We start from the raw sequence: 24,289 nt of genomic DNA, 5'->3' as shown, positions 1-24,289 counted from the left end.
AGGTAGAACTCGAGCACTCATCACACCCCATCGGTTTAGGTCGTGACAAAAGTGGTATTAGAGCAGTTCCATCCTAGGGTTGTCTACAAACCGTGTCTAGTAGAGTCTTGTTTATGAGTGTGTTGTGCACCACACTTATAAACAGAAAGTTGCAGGACATATAGGATGTTATCCTCCCTTCTATCTTAGATCGTGCGATATGAGGATTCATTTTCCTAACGATATGTTATAATTTCAGCGATGTCCAAGAAGGCTACAGCCGCCCAGAAGAGCAAGTCTGTGGCTGATGAGACTACATGTCGAGCGCCATGAGTTACTAGGGCTCGGGGAGAGTCACATAGTGAGACTCCATCTCAGACTTCACATACCCTGCCCTCTCCAGAGGAGATCAGAGAGGCACCAGCTCCAGTATCCTCAGCTCCTCAGCCAGATGTACCGGGTCAGGAGATGAAATATGCTATTCAGCTATTGACTCGATTAGTGGTTGCACAGGCTAGGCGCCAGGAGGTAGGTATTGGTCATGCAGATATGGCCATCAGTGCGAGGGTTCATGATTTCATTAATTTGGACCCTCTGATATTCACTGGAGCAGATCCAAACGAGGACCCTCAGGTATTTATCGATAGGATGCAGAGGACTTTGAGGGTAATAAAGGCAACTGCGACTGAGTTAGTTGAGCTAGCTTCCTATAGACTTCGGGATGTTGCAATTAATTGGTATGAGTCTTGGGAGTTGTGAAGAGTTGAGGATGCCCTTCCAGCAGTATGGTAGGACTTTACAAAGGCTTTTCTTCGTTATTATTTGCCACCAGAGCTTAGATAGGCCAGAGTTGATAGGTTCTTGACCCTTCGGCAGGGTAATATGAGTGTTCGGGAGTACAACCTTCAGTTTGATTCTTTGGCTAGGTATGCTCCCACTATTGTAGCTAAGATGGAGGATCGGGTTCACCGGTTCATGATGGGGTTGGAGTCGCACATTCTTAATGACTGTATGTCGGTCTCACTTCATCCAGGCATTGATATTTCACATATTCGGCATACGCTCAGGGTGTAGAGGAGCGTAAGTAGAAGCAAGGGACCAATCGTGAGCATGATAGGGGCCAGAGTAAGAGAGCAAGATCTTCAGGTCCTACTAGTGAGTTTCGAGGTGATTAGAGGCAGCAGTACCCGAGGTATCCAGCCCAGCCATCGGCTAGTGCACCCCCTCAGTTTGCTGGTAGGAGATTTGATTGTTCCACCTATCCAGGGCCCAGTCAGAGTTCCAGGGCCTCTAGTTCTCACTATACGAGTGAGTCAAGTTAGATGAGGCCACCCTTGCCACGATGTGCTCAGTGTGGTAAGCAGCATATCCGGCAGTGCCTCGTGGGGTTAGGTGTTTGTTATACTTGTGGTTATCCAGGCCATGTTATGAGAGATTGTCCGATGAGAGGTGGTGCGGGTATAGTGTAGCCAGCAAGATCTGTAGCTAGTTCGTCATCATCAGTATGCCCCCCGGGCAAGGTTCACAGGCACCAGCTGGTCGTGGTAGAGGCAGAAGTGGAGCATCTAGCTCGAGCGATCCTCGAAATTGCGTTTATGCATTAGCGGGTCGAAAGGATCATGAGTCGTCACCTGATGTTGTTATAGGTATATTATCAGTCTCCTCATATGATGTATATGCATTGATTGATCCAGGTTCCACCTTATCATATCTCACTTCGTTGGTTGCTAGAAATTTGGGATAGAACCTGAGTTGATTAAACCTTTTGAGGTGTCTACCCCTGTTTGGGATCCAGTGATAGCTAGACGGGTATATAGAGATTGTATAGTAGTAGTTCTTAGTCATTCTAGAGTAGCAGACCTGATTGAGCTAGATATGGTAGAATTTGATGTTATAATGGGTATGGATTGATTGTCCTCTTGTCATGCTAACATTGATTGTAGATCAAAGATGGTTCGGTTCCAGTTTCCAGGAGAGCCAGTTCTAAAGTGGAAAGGTAATACTGCATTGCCGAGAGGTAGGTTTATTTCCAATCTCAAGGCAAGGAAGATGATCAGAAAGGGCTATATTTATCACTTAGTTTGGGTACAGGATGTGAAAGCAGAGTCACCGACCCTTCAATCTATCCCGATGGTTAATGCGTTTACCGATGAGCTTCCAGGCCTTCCACCAGAGCGAGAGATTGAGTTTGCTATTGACACATTACTAGATACTCAACTGATATCTATTCCTCCTTATAGAATAACACCTACAGAGCTGAGAGAGTTGAAAGACCAACTGAGGGTTTTGCTTGAAAAAGGCTTTATCAGACCCAGTACATCACCATGGGGAGCACCTATGTTATTTGTAAGAAAGAAAGATGGTTCCTTGCGGATGTGTATTGATTACAGAAGGTTGAATAAGGAGACGATCAAGAATAAGTACCCGCTCCCGAGGATTGATGATTTATTTGATCAGTTGTAGGGTGCCAAGTGTTACTCGAAGATAGACTTGAGGTCGGGGTACCATCATGTAAGGGTTAGAGAGAAAGATATTCTGAAGACAGCATTCAGGACCAGATAAGGGTAGTTTGAGTTTCGTGTTATGTCGTTCGGTTTAACCAATGCCCCAGTAGTATTCATGGGCTTGATGAACCGTGTGTTCAGACCCTTTTTATATCTATTCATGATTGTATTTATATATGATATTTTGGTTTATTCTCGTTTAGAGGCTGAGTATGTAGATCATTTGTGAACTGTGCTCAGAGTTCTACAAGAAAGGAAGTTGTATGCAAAATTCTATAAATATGAATTCTGGTTGAATTCTATAGCTTTCCTTGGGCATATTATTTCAGATGAGGGTATTCGTGTTGATACACAGAAGTTTAAGGCAGTGAAGACTTGGCCTAGACCCACGACACCGATGGAGGTTCATAGCTTCCTGGGTTTGGCAGGTTATTACAGGACATTTGTAGAGGGCTTTTCTTTATTTTCAGCACCATTGACAAAGTTGACTCAGAAGGCAACTAAGTTTTTGTGGACTGAGGCTTGTGAGCAGAGTTTCCAGGCATTGAAGGACAAGTTGACTTCAGCACCGGTTCTGACACTCCCAGAGGGGACCGATGGTTATGCTATCTATTGTGATGCTTCGGGCATTCAATTGGGTTGTGTACTGATGCAACATGGTAAGGTTGTAGCTTATGCTTCGAGACAACTAAGAAAGCACGAGAAGAATTAACCGACCCATGATTTAGAGTTAGCTGCGGTGATTAATGCACTAAAGATGTGGAGGAACTATTTGTATGGTATTCATGTTGATATATATACGGATCATAAGAGCCTTCAGTATGTCTTCAAGCAAAAGGAATTGAATTTACGTCAGAAGCGATGGTTGGAGCTACTGAAAGACTATGATGTTGATATTTTATACCACCCAGGGAAGGCGAATGTAGTAGCCGACGCCCTCAGCCGTAGATCTATGGGTAGCCTATCATATTTACAGCCAGAGAAGAGTGAGATAGCCCACGAGATTCATCAGCTTTCTAATCTTGGAGTTCGATTACTAGATTTAGGTGATACTGGAGTTACTATTCAGGACACGACAATATCTACTTTAGTAACTGAAGTGAAGGAAACGCCAGTATGAGGATCCTATGCTAGCTCATTATAATGATACAACCCCTCAAAAGGAGAAGACACCATTTGAGATTACAGGAGATGGAGCCCTCAGATATCGAGGTCGATTATGTGTTCCTAATGTGGCAGGGCTGCGCCGGCAGGTTATAGGAGAAACTCACTATTCTCGTTATTCTGTTCATCCAGGAGCAACGAAAATGTGTCATGATATCAGGGAAATATACCGGCGGGATGAATTGAAGAAGGATATTGCATACTTTGTTGCTCAATGCCCTAATTGTCAGCAGGTTAAGATTGAGCATCAGAAACCCGATGGATTATTACAGGCTATAGAGATTCCAACTTGGAAATGGGAAGTAATTAATATGGATTTCATCATAGGCTTTCCTCGTACCCAGCGTAAGTTTGATTCTATATTGGGTTGTTATGGATAGACTTTCAAAATCAGCCCACTTTCTGCCTGTCAGGACTACATATTCAGCAGAGGATTATGCAAGGCTTTACATTAAGGAGGTAATACCACTTCATGGTGTCCCTATATATATTATCTCAGATAGAGGTGCTCAGTTTACAGCTAATTTCTGGCGATCCTTCCAAAAAGGATTGGGGACTCAAGTAAGTCTTAGTACAGCATTGTCACGCCCTAACCTGGGGAGGCGTGGCTGGCACCCGGTGCCGTACTAGCCCGAGCGAACCACTCTGTAACTCATTTGTTTTTTTCTTCTGTAACTATCAAGGGCCAACATGGCCACAACTCATAATGTATAACTATAAGTGGGCAAACGTTGTATCAATGAACCATAATTCATAAAATATGAATACATATAGGCCGTCAAGGCCTCTGACATACTGTACAAAATGAACCTATGTCTACAAAGCCTCTGAGAAAATTTGACATCAAATGGGACAGGGTACCGGCCTACCCATAAGTCTGTAGAAAAACTCTGACACGATGACTCATAAACTCGGCTGCACTCTGAATGAGGTGGAGTCTTACAGATCCTTTGCTGAATGCCAATCTCGTCTACTGTGAGGGCTCGTCAAACTGATTATCTAGACCTGCAAGCATGAATGCAGCATCCCCAACAAAAGGACGTCAGTACGAATAATGTACTGAGTATGTAAGGCAGAACTGAAACATAACAATAAGTCAACATTAATTAAAGACATATAAGAATCAACCTGAATCTCTAAAGTGTCATCGTATATGCATACTTATACTTATATATATATAATACTTCTCTTTGAATATATTATCCATATCGTATGATGCATGATTGCCCAACTGATCAATGGTAGCTGCCCGACCGGCCGTAGCTCGGTAGTAAATGCATAACTGCCCAACCGGCCGTAGCTGGTGGTAAATGCGTAACTGCCCTACCGGCCATAGCTCGGTGGTAAATGCATGACTGCCCGATTGGCCGTAGCTCGGTGGTAGATGTATATGCATGACTTCCCAATCGGTGGTAAATAATGATACATAACTGTCCAACCGATGGTAACTGCCCGACCGGCCGTAGCCCGGTGGTAAATGCATGACTGCCCGACCGTCCGTAGCACGGTGGTAAATGAATATGCATGAAGATGCATGTATTACTATATTATAGACATTAACATCTTTATCAAATACCTCAATATTGAACTAGATACATACTTAGACATGCTTGAATATCATTTTACGGAAATGAATAACATAGACATCCTTAACTGCTAAGTGTAGAACTACTTATGGAATAGCATTACGTTTACGTATCGTTACTTGGATCATGCCAAAATAAAGAAGGATTAGCCTTAACATACCTGGAGTAGGGAAAATCTGTATGATGCTCTTGAGAAAGATTGCACCGTACTCCCTTAGAATCGCAAAATCCCATTGCTCTTATGCAGTATAATTTTGTATTAAATTTTTGCTTAAGATCGTTACTTTGCTGAATTCTTATCCATCTCTCTTAATTCTATACGGAATCAGCATCACTACAAAAGTTGAAAAGAGAGTATATAAACTATAACTTAATATTCCCTAGATATTGATATTCTTCATTTTTTTTCTGTTAGAGCTATAATGCCGTCTGAGACTTGTACAAGGATAACTTATTCGTGAAGTCAAAAGTCCTAAGAAAGCTAGATACATGGTAGAGGTCTTAAATGTGCCACCTTTTAAAATGATTCAAGAGTCACATAATTGGGCTTTGAGCCCTTCCACACTTGCTGCCACGTTTGTTTTGGGGGGCTGGGGGGCTGGGGGGGAGATTAGCTTATCCAAAAATTATCCACCCATTTCCTTAATTAACTAGTTAATCCCCCCCACTAATTTAATAATTAATCAATTATCCACATAATTAAAAAAATTATCTCAAATTACTTAAAATATTACACACTTTTAACACACTTTGTACACCTTACTATTATGGACATGTGGTACCATATAAAAATAATACATACACCATTATTTCATTAAAACATCCATGTAAAAAAATGCATATATTTTCTCAACTTCTAATTTTCCTAATCTCATATAAAGAGTACAAATTTTCGTACGCTTAATTCATAAATGGTAAAAAGATAACCTTCTTTTCTTGTGAGAAAATAATTTCTATCTTTACAATAAAGGAAATCTTATAAACTTTCTCATATTATGTGTATAATTTAAAGCATTTTCGAAAGTAGTAATATTAATAACTATATAAAATCATACTTTTTAAAATATTTTTCTACAATAAATGTTCCACTCAAAATAAATACCATATCAAAATGTATCTAACGGTATCAATGTTGTTAAACTTACGGGGTGTAACTATCACGCCCCAAAATCGAGGAGCGCGACCGACGCTCAACCGAGTAAACCCGACCGAGCAAGCCTGTTAGATTCTTTCTACCCAAACTCATTCATGAATAAAGAGAATATATGTTTTCCTTAATTAAACAATAAAGTGGTCATGTCTGTAATTACCATATTCTTACCATAAGTTTCACCATTTTTAAAGTCTCAAATGGACAAGTAATACAACCACAACATAGCATAGTTTGTCTTTCCTAGCACCAATATACAACCCACACTATGTCTACGGAACCTTTATAGATAAAGAAGAGTACAATGATAATGCCTGCAACAAGGCCCCGACTATACCTCAAACAGAATACACAAAGTACAAAAGATTCATGACCCCATAATGAAATGGGTCTCACCAAGTCAGCTGAGAAGAAGGTGCACTGCTATCACTGACCAATATCTCCTGTTGTGGAACCACCTGCATCCATTGAAAGATGCAGCACCCCCGGCAAAAGGGACGTTAGTACTATCGAATAGCACTAGTATGTATAACTAAACACCCTCTCAATAGAATGACAAATAATACAAACAAGATTATCATAATATCAATGAAAGCCTTAATTAACATAAAACCTCAATTTAGGATCAAGACAGTGTTCAAATTAATTTTCATATCTCACATTGGGAGATTTTTAGTATCGATATATCATTGTCCACAATACTAGTACCACCGTATTCTCAGTACGGAGTTCGATCACGACCCGATCGGCTAGACTATCTCATTAGAGACATCAACCACAATTACTCTCAATATCAATACCACCATCTTTAACACGGAGTCCGATCACGACCCGATTGGCTAGGCTATCCATTAGGGACATTGACCACAATCACAATTTAAATTACAATTTCCAGCACAGTCACCACCATGTGTGCGGCATGGTGTCCCATCACGACCCGATCGGCTAGGCTGTCTTATTTGGGACATCAACCTTTTTATATCAAACATCGCATTTCATAATACTTTCACATCTTTTCATTTCATTGGCACTAGTGGCCATAATTATAAGATCATTCTTGGCGTGTTGGCTATATTCAGTATTTCATGCTCACCTTATCAATTTCAAATATCATCCTCATCATCAACAACAAACACAATTCAAATCAAAGTGTGTAGTGCATATGTGAGCAATTTAGAGTCTAATGCACATAGAGATATTTCACAACATTTGGCATAATAGCCTTCATTTGAACTTGACTTAAAGTAGAAACATTATTAATGCACAGCCTATATTTTAACACATCCTCAATTGGTAACATAACAAGAATAGAGCATTTGGCATGCTTTTTGAACATATATCTTTCAACCCAATCTTACTCGAAATAGCCAATTTCATAATGAATCACTCGGGACTTACATAATTTACATGAATATCGTGGGATTCAATTCTAAGAGAAGAGTTTAGCCAACATACCTCAATTGAGCTTCCTTAAACTCTAAAACGATCCGGAATTCTTAGGAACTTCAATCTATTTTAGAAATATAACAAATTGAATCAAAATTAGGAAGATGATCATGGTTTTAGCTCATTTGAGCATTTTATCAAACACTAGGTGTGCACAAGGTTTCAAGGTCCTTTTATGGAGGATTCCATCATCCCACAACCTAATCTTTACCATGGTTAGTTCAACAATCTTCCTACACCCCCTAACCGCACGGACAACTCAGGTGCTGCACAGACAACTCACGTGCCAATACCATTAATACCTCATATCTGCACGAACAACTCACATACTAAGAGATTAACAATATCCCATATCCGCACGGACAACTCACGTGCTAACAATAACAATAACAATATCTCATATCCGCACGGACAACTCACGTGCTAACAGTGCAACTCACGCACAGAAGGCCGGTAAACAAGAATACATGTAAATGATCAATAAACATCAAGGTTCATCTTCTTGGTCTGATATGAGTTACTTATTACGGTGTATGCTTGTGCAAGTGTTCTATCATAACTCGAGTCAACAAGTAAGATCAGAGACAACGAATGGTACATAGGAAACAACACAACAAAACCGTAAAATGCATGACTCACACAAGGTAGGCACACCACTACAAAAATATCATAAATAAAAATGCCCCCAGGCCATCACAAGTCATCACAAATAATCCTTGACATAGCCCTCCCTTGTCTCACCGCGTGCGCAATAATTAAGTAAATGACCGCCTTGTCTCGCCACACTCGCATAATAATTTTCCCTCCATGTCTCGCCACATGCGTAAACCCACATATATAGCCCGCCTTGTCACGCAGCATGTGCAAATATCAATAATAACAATAGCAAGGACAACCCATGTGCAAACACCCCCGACAATCCTCTCAACAATATCACGTGTGCCAAAAACATAACAACACAATATAACAACTCGCACCACGTGTGTCCATATGCCACAACATTTCTTTAAAACAATTCCAACACCACAACCACACATAGCTCTCGGCTCAACAACACTAAGTGCAACAACAACAATAATAACATGAGAGTACGGCAAGTAAATCAACACAAGAATTACAAAACACAAATAAACGGAAGAACGAACTCACAATGAATGATATAACAAGTAATAATGGTTTCAAATAATAATAACTCAACAATGAGAGAGATAATGTGTAACAACAATATCAAATAAGAGTAACTCAACGATAGGAGAGATAACATGTAACAATGATTTCAAATAAGAATAACTCAACAATAAGAGAGATAACATGTAACAACGACCTCAAATAAGGAAATGTCAATAATGGAAGAGGTAACATATAGAAATTACTTTAAATAAGGATAATTCAACATTGGAAGAGGTAACATATAACTTCAATTAAGGATAATCAACTACGGAAGAGATAACATGGCAATAAAAGAGGCAACAACTTCAATTAAGGCACATAAAAGTATATTTTGGCAATAAAGGGTAAAACATGAACCAATCAACTTCAAATAAGACATGTAAGGGTAAATTTAGCAATGGAGGATATAGCATGATAAGACAACTTCTTTTTAATGTACATGAGAACCTAAGAGTTTAGACCGGTCAAAATTTTACATATAAGTCGTGCACACACTCGTCACCTCGTGTACACGTCTTTCACATAGTTTAAATAGTGCAAACAAACCAATCCTTACGGGGTAGTTCCCCCACACAACGTTAGGCAAGATACTTACCTCAAAAGCCCTCAATCACTACTCTAAAACAATTTTTCCTTTACAATTCTCCACCACTCGGCTCAAATCTAACCAAAATTGACTTAATAACATCAAATAATGCAAGAGAAATCAGTTCCAATAAATAAAGCTATGATCTTTATACATTTCCTCAAATGTCAACGAAAGTCAACCCCAAGCCCGCGCGGTCAAAACCCGGGTCCAAGGGTAGATTTCGACTTCCCATAACCCCACGAGTCTGTACAAGTGTTTTGTTTCAAAATCCAAGTCCAAATCGACTCTCAAAACTCAAATTCTCATTTTTCAAAATATAAACAATATTTCTCAAAATTTCACTTTGATTCTCATAATTTTGATTTTAAAACTCACATATAATCATGTAAGATAGTTGGAAATTGAACAAAATCACCTACCCAATTATTGTAGATGAAAATCCCTCTTCCAAATCGCCTCATATCGAGTCTAAGATCAAAGACGTGAAATATGAGACAAAAATCCCATTCCTCGGCTTTTATGTCTAGGCACAGGTGTCACAATTGCGACCAGGGGTTCGTAGATGCGAACCCCGCAAATATGAAACCTGCAAATAAGAACCAAAGACACTTCGCAAAAGCGACCTATCTGATCGCAAATGCGAACAAGCTTACCCAGGTCCCCTCATCGCAAATGTGAACCATCGCAAATGTGAACTCTGGGTTCGCAAATACGAACTTAGGAGATACAACCTAATATTTCAAATGGGATCCATATCTCGCGAATGCGAGACATGGGGTATATGTGCAAAATCAGCAGAACTTAAACTCTTTCAAACACTCTGCAACGCATCCGAAACTCACCCGATCCCTCGAGGCTCCAAACCAAACATCAACACAAGTCTAAAAACATAACACGAATTTGCTCGCGCGATGAAATCATCAAAATAACATGCGAAACCATGAATCGGACCTCCAAAACACATGTAATCAACATGAAAATCAAGAACTTCAAAAAACACAATCGCACGTCTGATTCCTATCTAATCAACTCGAAATGATGCCAAACTTTGCGGATAAGTTCCAAATAACAAAACAGACCTATTCCAAGTCCCAAAATGGAAATCCAAACATGATATCTATGAAGTCCACCTACGGTCAAACTTATCAAAGTTCTAAGCCTTAAATAGCCAACTTTCGGCAAAACAACACAAATCAACCTACAGACCTCTGAATTTGATTCCGGGAATATGCCCAAGTCCAAATTCACGATACGAACCCATCAGAGCAATCAAAACACTATTCCGAGGTCATTTCCCCAAAAGTCAAACCTCGATTAACATTTTTAACTTAAGCTTCTAAAGTAAGAAACACTCATCCAAATTCATCCCGAAACATCCAAAAATCAAATCCGACCATGCATGCAAGTCATAATACACAATATGAAGCCACTCAATACCTCGAACCACTGAATAGAACCTTAAAGCTCAAAACGACCGGTCGGGTCATTACATTTTCCCCCTCTTAAAGAAACGTTCGTCCTCGAAGAAGGCTAGAGTCTTTCCCAAGCCAAAAAATCACTATATAAACTCACAGTGCACATACACACAGTGTGATCCCACGTCACCGCAAAACACATAAGACCGACAATATAATTTCAATCGAAGATTATTCCTTCTACTCCCGATAAGCCTTAGAATCAAATTTTAATCAAGGACCCGATTCTCACACAAACACACTGTACAATCCTCAACCAGCTGCAACGGCTCATTCATACATCCGCAAGATACAATCACGTGACATAACACATCACCATATGCACATAGAAATAATCTGACCACAATAGCTACCTATTACCAAGTCCAGTACTGGCAAACAGAACCATATCGACTATAACCTTGTTACAAACCTTCACAACGCAGAAAATGATGCAAGAGACATGCGAAACTCATTCTTACTCACCCGATAACCTGTCACACCCCGACCTTGGGGAGCGCGACCGGCACTCAATCGAGATATCCCAGTCAAGCAAGCCTACTTGATGCCTTCTACCCAACGTTACCCATGAATAAAGTGTAGATGTATTGCATTATTTAGACAATGAGAAGATCACATGAACAACACCAATTTCATTACCATTAGTTAGTTCATTTACAATTCCCAACAATATATTAACACATTCATAGTTTAGAAGTAGATACATGTGATACATATACAACATTTCTAGTTTAACTTTCCAAAATCACGATACAACCCACACTATGTCTACGGAGCTTCTAATGGATACAAAGAGTAATGTGATGGTGCCGGCAACAAAGCCCCAGCTATACCTCAAAACACTATACAAAAGAAGCAAAAGATACAAGACCTCGATATGAAATGTGGCTCACTAAGTCAGCTGAGGAGAGGGTGTACTACTATCACTCATCGATGCTGCCTGTTGTGAAACCACCTACATCCATTAAACATGCAACGCCCCCAGCAAAAGGTACATTAGTACATATGGAATGGTACTAGTATGTAAGACTAAACACCCTCTTAATGAATCAAGCAACAATACAAAGAGAAAGAAACATGCAATCAATAAGGGCCTCAAACAATATTAAAGCATCAAGTTAACAGAAAGATAATTTTCAAGTGAATATCAATATTTTTAAGTTAGGAGATATTTAGTACAAGTACACCACTGTGCTTTTTGCATGGAGTCCGATCTCGGCCCGATCGGCTAAGTCATATCACCCCGAGACATCCAATCACAACACCACCATATGCGTGGCATGGCATCTGATCTCAGCCCGATCGGCAAGCGGCCTCACCAAAATGTCGTGTGGGTTGATATCACATTCTGCTAGCAATCATATCATCCCAATTAAGGGGAATAATCTCAACACATCAATCTCATCCCTATTAAGGGGAATAATCTCAACACATCAGTATGGGGATTAGCCCCTCAATCACTCCTACACCCGCACGTGCAGTTTCGGGGTTAGGTTATAAAAGAGTTATATATCATTTCATAACCTTTCACACATTCTTTTCATTTCATTGGCACTATTGGCCACAAGTGTAGTTTTCATTCTTGGCACGATTGCCATGTTTTATATTTCGTACCCACTTCTTTCACTTTCAAGCATCATCATAGATTATCAACAATAAGGGAATTTGTAATACAACAACAACAAAACTCTCATACATGGATATTTGTAATCTACAACCTTTAAATGCCTACCTCGGCACCCCAAAACTTCGGGTCCTAGGTAAAATTTTACGGGGCCTTACATCAACAAGCCACATGGAACGCCACTTGAATACATACATCGTAATCCAAACCCAACAAGCATAACTCGAATACGACTGAATATGAAAAGAGGAACACATGAGAGAACTGTCAAACAAACCAAATAGGCACAACTCCACACCGATACCTTACTGCGGACCCAATCCACAAGGCAGAAGCAAGACACATGCAATAATCACAACAAATATTACCTTAATATGACCTCACCGCGGCGCATAGCCCGACACAAATGCACCTATTCACAAAGAACACCAAGTCTCCATCCTCCGCTTGCAATCACGAGTAAGATAAATATATAAGTAACTAAACCATTCTACTAACTCAACCTCGTAAAACCCAAAACCACAACACGTAACAGACTTTCATACTCCTGAATCACAGGTTGTGGCCAAACCACCCAAAAATTGTATCAAAACCCACAGTATTAGCTAGCAGAAAGTCCACCCAAGTATCATGACCCGCATTAGAAAGTAAACTAGAATGATAAACACACGCTTTCATAATAGAGCTCCCCAACCGGTGTGAACACATGAACAGAGTACAAGAATCACAAAACACAACCATATCTCAAGCAAGGTAGGATGAATCTTACCAATAAATGGGACCGGATCGAAATTACACAAATGCATCTCCATAATCAATTGAAACCATACTTGTAATGACATCATTTGGTGCATCAGCTTCCGCCCACCTGGAAGAGCATAACAATAGGCACAACCTCCCCCTCTAGGGAAACCTCCACCCGCCTTACCTCCACCCCTAGCTGGCGGTGTAGTTATAGCAGGAACTGGAGCGGAACTCATAGCCTGAATACCCCTCTGTGACATATCTATCTGAAGTCTGGGGCAATCTCTCACTATATGGCTGGTATCTCCACACTCAAAGCAACCTCTCCGGTAATGTGACTGTGGAAGTAGTCCGGTACGGGTACTCTGGGACCTTGTCACTCCCCAACCTTGGGGAGCGTGACCCTCAACCAAGATATCCCATATGAGCAAGCCTACTTGATGCCTTCTACCCGACCTTACCTATGAATAAAGTGAAGATACATACCATTCATTAGACAATGAAAGGATATCATAAAAAACACAAGTTTCAGTACCATTAGTTACTCTATCTACAATTCAAAAAATACATTACACATGCGTAGTTTAGAAGTGGAAAGATGTGTTACAAGTACAACATTTCAAGTTTGACTTACCCAAGTCAAAATACAACCCACACTATGTCTACAAAGCCTCTAATGGATACAAAAGAGTAATATGATGGTTCTAGGAACAAGGCCCCGACTATACCTCAGAACACTAAACAATGAGTTAGCTTATTAAAACTTGATTAAAATTTAACGGATTTTTGTGAAACTATTAATGTGCTAAATACGGTTATCACTATACTTAATCACAAATACATTGCTACGGCCGTTATTCTTGAGATATTGGATTCTACACTTGAGTTGAAGATCATTTTTTTTTTAGATTGGTTGAGATACTTGAACAATGAGATTCTTGAGTTTTGTTGAATTGTTATTGGCTTGAAAGCTGTGACTTATGTTCATTTGGAATATTCGCTTAATCACTCTCCTTGATGTTATTCATGCTTCCTACCTTGCTTGTTATTAATATACATGTGGTTGGTGAGGAAGAGTGTAAAGCACGTATGGTGATGCCGTGCCATTTCATATACATTACTATGAGAGGAAGAGTGTAAAGCACGAAGCATGATGTTGTGCCATGTGAGTCAAGCACGGCGGGTGATGCCATGCCATTTTATTTACATTATCATGTGAATATGAGAGTAAAAGCACGAAGGGTGTTGCCGTGCCATTTGATTGATATCTTGAGTACATTTCTCACACTATGAAAGTTATGGATTTACTATCGTGGTTTGTTGGTCATCGCTTTAAGGAAAGGATTGGTTGTGATATTGAGAAATATTGATTGCGATTTCTTCTAGTAATCATTTACTGCTTCGCATATTTGTTTTTGTACTCTTCTCTGTTGTGTTCTAGTATTTTTTTCTATTGCAATTCTACTACGCATGCTATATCAGTAAGTATCTTTTAACTAAAAAGCCTCATTACTACTTCACCGAGTTTAGACAAGATACTTACTGGGTACATGGGGTCGATTGTACTCATACTACACTTCTGCACCTTGCGCGCAGACCTTGGAGTTATGATGCGATGGATGATGGAAGCTAGAACTAAAGAAGTAATTGCCTTTCGGATGTAGCTACCACTTGTCCATGTGTAGTTTTAGATTTGAATTCTATTTATGTACTTTCCAAACATAATTCGTATTTATTTCATATCAGGTTTTGCAAAAATCCAGTCTTAGTAGCTCATGACTTATACTACCAGTCCTTGGGTTGTTGTATAAAAGTTTAGTTATTTCATCATTTATTTCTCATTAATCTCATTTGGATTATGTTGATTGTTAGTTGGCTTACCTAGGGGTTGGGTTAGGTGCCATCACGACTAGTGGTATTTGGGTCGTGACAAGTTTGAATCAGAGCACTAGGTTTATAGGTTCTACGAGTCATGAGCAAGTGTCTAGCAGAGTATTGCAGATCGGTATGACGACGTCCATACCTATCTTTGAGAGTCTATAGGGCATTTAGGAAAAAATCCCTTCTTTCTTTCCTTATCGTGGACCTTGTTTTAGCTTGAAACCTAGAATTTTAATTCTTCCTATTCATTCATATGCGATGTTGTGCACTCGGTATCAACTATGCACCGATGGTTTGTGATGCTGCGGATGAAATAAGAAGAGATATGGATGCTTGATTATCATCATGATAGGCTATCTAGTCTTGGGAGCACATGCAGTGATAGAACTTTCAATCGTTCATTTATGGTATGAAGCAGATTCTAGTATCTAGTTGGTAAGCACGAACTTGGGAAGACTAGCGGGTGGCCTAGTTGTTGTGAGTATGGTGGGTTCATGGTAAGATGTTGATTTGAGTATAACCGGGGGATTATCTCCTACGTGATGAGTTTGAATCTTGTGTTTTGTATGTGGTTTCCATTTGGTGTAATGCATACATTATAGTTTCTGAGTAATTGGGTGAAATTTTCTTAACTATTGGAGGATTGGGTGTGCGCTTAGTAGAGGCTTCAGAGTGTTCTACGACCAATATTACCTGAGCTTCTGAAGTATTCAATTGATTCGCAGTGCGGGATCAGGGCAACTATGAAGATATTGTACTATGGATTACCGACGATGTGTTCTATGGCTTCGAGCTAAGTGGGGGTGTCTGTTATCGACGATCGGATTGCAGGATAATGCATTGTATCAGTTTCTGGGCTGAGGGATTGCTTGGTTGTTTCTTTGAATAGCCATGTGCTGGTGAAGTGCGGGTTGCTCGGTGCGTATTAGTTGTGTATTGAAGATCAGAGTAAGGTGAGTGGTTATCGAGAAGGTTATGATGAGTTCCAGATCATATGTGGCATTTAAGGACTTATGAATCCGTGAATGAATAGGGCTTGAGATCGGTAGTTAATAGTGACCGGATCTGCGGTATTTCTATGTCAAGAATGGTTCTACATGACAATTTTAGAGAGATGCAAAAAATGGCTACGGATTCACAGAACGTTCCTTCAGAGCGAGCATATCGGATTGAGTTACTTTCTGGTTGGCTGTCTGCTTGACTTTGTTGAGTTAGAAGAGATCAGTTATGATGACTTAATTATGTGTTAATAAGTTCCAAATATTTCACCATGGTTATGGTCACAGCCCAGAGTTGATGTTTTCAACAGGTATAAAAGATATATTGTGTGTGGTGATTGTAAGGCCCCATAAATATTTCAGCTAAAATTGGGGGTTTCGTGGTGTCGAGGTAGGCTAATGTAGTGGAGGGTTGTAGAAAATCTTCACAGTGAGCTTGCTGGCCGCGGTATGGACTTTTTAGGTTGAGAAGAGTGTTCGGGAGTTGAAGAAAAATTATTGCAGAACGGGGCATTTCTGCGGTCCATTTTGCGACCGCAGAACTAATCTGCGGATCGCAGATCCGCCGCAGAGTGAAGTAGAGAAATGGGCCAATTTTGGAGGTTAGTTTGCGTTCAACTATGCGACGACATAATCGTTTCGCGGGCCGCACATCCGTCAAAGAACCAACATGAAAAATTTCTAAGGGAGATTCTGCGGTCTATTCTACGGCCGCACAATTGATTTGCTGTCACGACCCAAACCGATGGGGTGTGACGAGTGCTCGAGTTCTACCTATCGAACACCCCTAATTATACGTCTAAGATATAAACATGAAATAAGTGTAGGTCATGTATAAAATTTGGAAATAAACTACTGATTCATATGAACAACATACAGGGGAAAACATGCCCAAAAGGCATATATATATATATATATATATATATATGTACACATATATATATGTATACATATATAGGGCGAGCCGACAAGGCCAAATACTATCCAACTATACATAGCTGTCTACAGACCTCTAACAAAGTGTACAACTATATAAAGAACGGGACTGTGTCCCGTCATACCCAAATGTATACAAAAGTATCGTACCAAAACACAATAGCAGCTCTGGATCAAATGGAGCACACCAACTCTCGCTGAGCAAAGATCCTAATATGGGGGACCATCGGCCTGTCTACCTGCACCTGCGGGCATGAAACCCAGGCACACAGGGAATAAGGGCGTCAGTACGAATAATGTACCGAGTATGTTAGGCATAAAAATTAGTATATAACAGACATGAAAGAAACATGGAGTAAAGGACTCAACCTGTAAGTCTGAATAGCTCTATGAATCATGAAACATTTATAATGTCATGCGTATGCGTATAAATGTCATATCATGCATAGGTATATGCGTACATAATATCATCAAGCCTTTGAGGGCATCCCATCATATCATCTCAGCTACTGTGGGCGAAATCATAAACGTATACCTGCTGATCAGGTGGTGGTGCGTATATAATGCCATAACCTTTCCCCATACCCCATATACATATACTATATGCATATATAACGCCATCTGGTCATGGGTCAGTATACATGTATAAATGGATGCAATGCATAATGAAGTAAGTCAATAAGATCTCTCGGAATTTCATGAGACCCATGAACAGACGTATGACAGTAGGACATATGGGGAATCCAGAACATAGGCAACCCTAGTACTTCTAAGAATAGAATCATTTATGAAAGTTGTGTGCTTGCTCGTTTCGTTGTTATCATATGGATCATGCCAAAAGGAAAGAAGGGATATCTTTAACATACCTCAAGTCGTCAATGAAACTCAACAACAAGCTAATGATAACTAGTGCGCCAACCCTGTAACTAAGAAATATATGTACGACTTAGATGGCGCTAGTATATTACGTATCTCAACTGATAACTCGATTCTAAAATATTACGGGCAGCATTTCCCCTGATTTTACTGCTCCCTCAAGCCTACTATAGGTGAGATACAAACACAATACAACCAGCAACTCAAAACCAACCTAATTATAATTCAGAACCTTCAATAGAACAAAAACCCCAAATATACTATAACACACCCAATCAACAAGTTATCAATTAGCCCGAAACTGCAATGACGAGTGACCAACCTACTACCCTACCACATGTGGCATTTTTCCACGCCCTTTTATCCTTCAAAACTCCATAAACCAGCAGCACAATAGGCCAACACGAGTGGACTACAAAACAGTCCACTAAAAGTGGGAAAAAATCGAACTCACGGCTTCCGATCACTGTCCCATGAGTTCTAACTATTAGGAAACCAATTTATCAACCTTCCTTGATATTTAAACACTTAAATGCAGAAATAAGACATTTCTTAACTATTAAGTACCTCCCAAAACTCGAACTACAAAGAAAAAAGAGAGGTGGTATAATGATACTTACGTTGTAGGGATCGTTCTGATGTTATCGCTTCTCGATTTTGTACCCGGGATCTTAATATTCTTTGAAACCCTATTAGAGAGCTCAAGGATTGACGCTGCCCCCAGAGCCGGTGTTTCTAGGGCTCGGGGCAGAGGCAGAGGCAGAGGAAGAGCACGTGCTACAGCTAGACCACCTACCAGAGCAGCGGTTGAGGAGCCACCAGTAGCTCTGATTGGGGGATAGGCACCGGAGGTGCCTGTTGCTACCCCGGGACTTCAGGATACTTTAGCATAGTTCCTCAGCATGTTTGGTATATTGGCTCAGGCGGGATTGATTCTGGTTGCACCAGCTACTTCATAGAGCAGGGGAGGAGTTCAGACTCTCGCCGCTTGTACTCTAGAGCAGTGGGCCCACATTGTCCAGTTGTCGCGCCTCATTTTCTCGCGAAAGCTGGTTTCGAAGTGTGACAACTCATTTAAATGGGTATTAAAATAGAAAAGTCTCCACCTAATGGTTTTAAGGTGAGTTTGGGCACCTATTTGCAAATAAAATATGTTTTAACTAGTTTGTGTTACCAAAGATCGGGTAAGGGCTCAAATTACCTTGAAGAGAAGGTGTTAGGCACTCTTCAAGGTCCATAATTGTGGGTCCCGGCTGAAATTTATGCTACGTGTGATTATTCGATTATAATTGTCCTATGTGATGATGTAAGTGAAGGAAGACAGTGAGTTTAAATGTTCAACTATGATATAAACAAGCGTAAAGCAGATTTCACACGTAGAGAAATTAAACTGTATATAAATGATCAGTACAAGTCTTTGGAGGTTACAAAATACAGCTTAATTGCCCTAAGTTTAAAGAAACAAAGGCATGAGAAACAAACATATAAAGGGGGGTCCTAAGTTTTTTAGCCTAAAGGATCACCCCGTACAACATAAATAATACTTCGCAACTCCCTTACAGTAGGGGTTGCTCATATTATTCAGCGGGCACAGACTATCATCTCCTACTACCCAATTACTATGTTAAAGTTGCTTACCTAAAGCGCTTTAGTTCAATTCTAGGTCGTATCCTATGCGTGCACTACCCGTCCCGTGCCTATGGTCCAGGAAGCTTTGGACCTACTATTTGGGTTGTTTAAACTTTACTTAGGGTGCTCAAAATGATAAAACTAGGCACATATTCAAAAATAGTAGGACTACACATAAAGGCAATGAATGGCTCATGTTAACCTCCACACATAAGCAACAAAAGCACGCGGACAAATTTTATATTATGCAGTAGGCAGTTTCAAAATTGAGGTGTATTAGAGACGTTTAAGACCTATAGACATGGCTTCTATGTGACCACACAGTTTAAAACATCTCATGGGCTTTGTCGTCTTCCAGGTTATTGAAATTATATAATTCCAAGTTATAAAAGCCTATAGACATGATCTCTAAGTGATTTGCACAATGGGGCAGTGAAGCCATTTGAAAACTCAGAATTACCCGTGTTTGATCCTATTGGCATGCTTTCTAAGCGAGTAGAAGTATCTTATAGGCATGTTCTCTAATAGTTGGTATTTGAATGCAAATTAATCATGCTTATTCCTGTAGGCATCTTATCTAGGCGGCAGTGTGATAGGAGAAACAGAAACAACCAGTTAATTGATCAATTAAGGCCCTATAGACATGGTATCTAGATGAGTATTAGCATATATTAATATGATCCTATAGACATGCTATCTAATAATCACACAACAATTTCACAATTTGAGCAAATAGTTTTTGACATTTGATTCCTATAGGCATGTTATCTAATAGCACATAGAAATAGACATGTGAACAAGTAAAGCACTTAAACTCTTACAAACATGCTTCTAATAATGTGTGGGCATTAGGCAAGTTAGGTAGGTGAAGTGTTTGAGTTCCTATAGGCATGATTCTATTAGTGTGTTGAATTAAAGCACGTCAAACAAATAGGAAACAAGGCAATTAAATCCTATGGACAGGTTTTCTACCCGTTCATGCGAGAATTAGAATACCCTAGCCCCCTTTTCTCTAATTTCCTCATCATTAAATTTTACAAGATATTACAGATCACTTTAAAGAATTATAGGCTCGAATACAAATATAGAATAACCTAGTAATACATATGGGCCTTCAAATAAGTTTAGAACTTCATGGCACAACAGGCCCAAACCCCAGGTGCAGACAGTATACTTCGAACCTCCCAATACCAAAGGCAGGCCCATCATACCAAGCCCAAATAATTCAAGTAATTAAACTAATAGATTCCAAATTTAACCATAAATAAAATAGAACTACTCATAGAATAACTTACACCAAGTTCTTACAATTGAAATAGCTGCAGTTTCAACCAATAAATAGGGCCATGCTAAGTTGAAAGACATCAAAGACACATATGAGCAAGTAATTCTGGAAAAACAAGATTAACAGTGACCAGATAGGATATCATAAGCTAGCCAACTACTGCAAACAGTGTCTCAAAATAGAACCAAACTAAAGAACTTCAGATAACAACCTAGCAGAAACATAGACAAGAAGAAGGTGGAGTACAATCTTCATATGAGATTTTACACAACATACTAGTAGCATAGTTTGATGAAACATACTTAATTAAACATGAAACTTAACATGTTGGACATTAATTATAGCACAAAGATTCTAAAGAAATCATAGTAGGTGAGAGAACATGTTAATTCTAGTTTAACAGAACAAGCAGACATTAGGATTCATGGAAATATCAATCCTAAGTTAACAAGATAGGTAATTATCAAGCTTAGTGCCAGTTAATCATATGCAAGAAGATGCTAAACATTGAGATTCACCCTAGAAAGTCTTGGGAAATACTTAGAAACACAAAATTGAGCAGGTCAAAGAGCACATATTAGAGTTATAGAAAACATGTCCTACTTATCTTAGAGGTTCAGGCGGTAATGACATTCAGAATTACATTATTATTGAGGAAGTTAACAGGCTACACATTAATGGCCTAGTATAAGCAATGCATACGAACACATTCAGGGCAATGAGTTAGTTCCTAACAAGAGTCTGGAGTAAAGCAAATAGATAGGCTCATAACAGACAGTAGACATGAGTACTTATAAAAGACACAGAATAATAAAACATGCTTAAGAAATCTAGAGTCCGGGTTACCAAACTAGGAAAGTTCTAGTGCTAAGAAGTTCAAAATCACAAACTAATTTTAAGGCAAATAGGGCTGTAAATAGAGATAGCATGGTAACATATTGGTTCACCAACGGTTCATGAACACCAACAAAAGATGAAAATGCGAAGGCCAAAGGGTTACCGGTTACTAATTGACAAATAAGTAAACAAGAAGGACACCTTCAGTAATATCTCAATCGTTAGTGACAAGATTAGTCGTAGAACCCAGGAATCTCAGTGCGTTAGAGTTCCTAAGGGGGTTATATGTTACCTCTTCCATTTTTTACCTATCATTATTTGAAGTCTTTGATATATGTTACCTCTTCCATTGTTGACATGTCATTATTTGAGGTGGTTGTTACATGCTATCTCTCTTATTGTTGAGTTATTCTTATTAGAAATAATTGTTACATGTTATCTCTCCTATCGTTGAGTTACTCTTATTTGATATCATTGTTACAGTTTATCTCTCTCATTGTTGAATTATTCTTATTTGAAACCATTATTACTTATTATATCTTTCATTGTGAGCTCGTTCTCCCGTTTCTTTGTATTTTGTAATTCTTGTGTTGGTTTACTTGTCGTACTCTCGTGTTATTGTTGTTGTTGTTGCACATAGTGTTGTTAAGCCGAGGGCTCTGTGGGGTTGTGGTGTTGGAATTGTTTTAAGGAAATGTTGTGGCATATGAGCACCTGTGGTGCGAGTTGTTATATTGTGTTATTATGTTTTTGTCACACGTGATATTGTTGAGAGGATTGTCGAGGTGTTCACACGTGAGTTATCTGTGCTATTGTTATTATTGATATTTGCACATGAGGAGGGATAAGGCGGGCTATATATGTGTTTTTGTGCATTTGGTGAGACAAGGCGGGCATTTACATTATTGTTGCGCACGCAGTGAGACAGGGGGGCTATGTCGGGGATGATTTGTGATAACTTGTGATGGCTTGGGGGCAAAGTTATTGATGATCTTTGTATACTGGTGTGCCTACCTTGTGTGAGTCATGCATTTTACGATTTTGTTGTTTTGTTTCCTATATGATATTCGTTGTCTCTGATCGTACTTGTTGACTCTAGCTGTGATAGAACACTTGCACATGCATACACCGTAAATAGTCACACATATAAGACCAATAAGATGAACCTAAATGTTTGTTGATCATTTACATGTATTCTTGTTTACCTACCTTCTGTGCGTGAGTTGCACTATTAGAACGTGAGTTGTCCTTGCGTATATGAGATATTGTTACTGTTAGCACATGAGTTGTCCGTGTGGATATGGGATATTATTACTCTCTTTGCATGTGAGTTGTATGTGCATATATAATGTATTACTAGTATTAGCACATGAGTTATCCGTGCAACACGTGACTTGTCTGTGCGGCTGTGATTTGTAATATGGGAACAAGATGCCAAGTGATTAGGGTACGTAATTTGGGATATGTGATTTGTGATTATGAGGTGTGGTACCTCGGGGAAATTCTTATGTAAACCTTGTGTGAAAGAGTTTGTTTTATTCGGTTGTTACTTGTTTTCCCTTACTTAGTTTCACCGGACTTCAATTGTATTCTGCTCACTTTACGACATGATTACCTGTTTCTTCCTTGTTGTTAAATGTTGATTCTAGTTCTTATTGCAAGTATTGTAGCATTATTCTTACCATGCTCAGATTTATATTGTTCCCTGTTATTTTTATGTTCAAACTTGTACAAGTTATTATGTCTAGTAGGTGTCTTGATTGTTCCTCATCACTACTCCACCGAGGTGTTGATACTTACTGGGTACCGCCGTGGTGTACTCATGGTATTCTTGCTGCATATTTTTGTGCACATCCAGGTACATTAGAGCGTGTCGGTCATTAGATAGCTGACCGAGTATTGTTGTGGAGACTTCAAGGTGTACCTGTCGTCGCGTTCGCAGGCCTCAGAGTCACCTTCTAAAGTTTTACTTTATACTGTTTATTTCTATTCTAGATCAGTTGTATTTAGATATTTTGTAGTAAACTTAGTAGAGCTTATGACTTGTACTACCGGTGTTAGGATGTTGTATATCTACTTGGGATTGTTCGATTTATATAGAAGTTCCCGGTCTATGTTTAATAGACAATTGGTTTAAATTCTGTTATTAATTCAGTAAGTGTTAGGATTACCTAGTCTTAGAGATTAGGTGCCATCATGACTCCTAAGGAGGGATTTTAGGTCGTGACAGGATTGATTTAAAGATAAGTTCAAAGAAGCTGAAATAGAGAGGGATGGAGCTAATAAAGAATTGAAAGCACCTAAATTAGGTAGGGATAGGATGAAGAGGATGATATTTTGTGTGAGTCTTTTATTATTGTGAAAGGGACTGTTTGTGTCACAACCCAAAATCTCACGATGGTCGTGATGTCACCTA

The 24,289-nt window shown here is 39.4% G+C and overlaps 1 protein-coding gene across 1 annotated transcript; it reads left to right on the top strand.

Annotated features, from left to right (window-relative positions):
- The first annotated feature begins 1,929 nt into the window (after positions 1-1,929).
- On the top strand, positions 1,930-4,102 carry LOC138907689 (uncharacterized). The gene is made up of 5 exons (XM_070198293.1): positions 1,930-2,293; positions 2,813-3,054; positions 3,460-3,597; positions 3,647-3,880; positions 4,028-4,102. Exons 1-5 carry the CDS (start codon positions 1,930-1,932, stop codon positions 4,100-4,102), a joined length of 1,053 nt encoding a protein of 350 aa, XP_070054394.1.
- Positions 4,103-24,289: the final 20,187 nt, after the last annotated feature.

This window comes from Nicotiana tomentosiformis, chromosome 3 (genome assembly GCF_000390325.3).
Source record: "Nicotiana tomentosiformis chromosome 3, ASM39032v3, whole genome shotgun sequence".
NCBI classification, from domain to species: domain Eukaryota; kingdom Viridiplantae; phylum Streptophyta; class Magnoliopsida; order Solanales; family Solanaceae; genus Nicotiana; species Nicotiana tomentosiformis.
The sequence above is the reverse complement of the archived record's forward strand: the minus strand, read 5'-3'. Positions and strand labels throughout refer to the sequence as shown.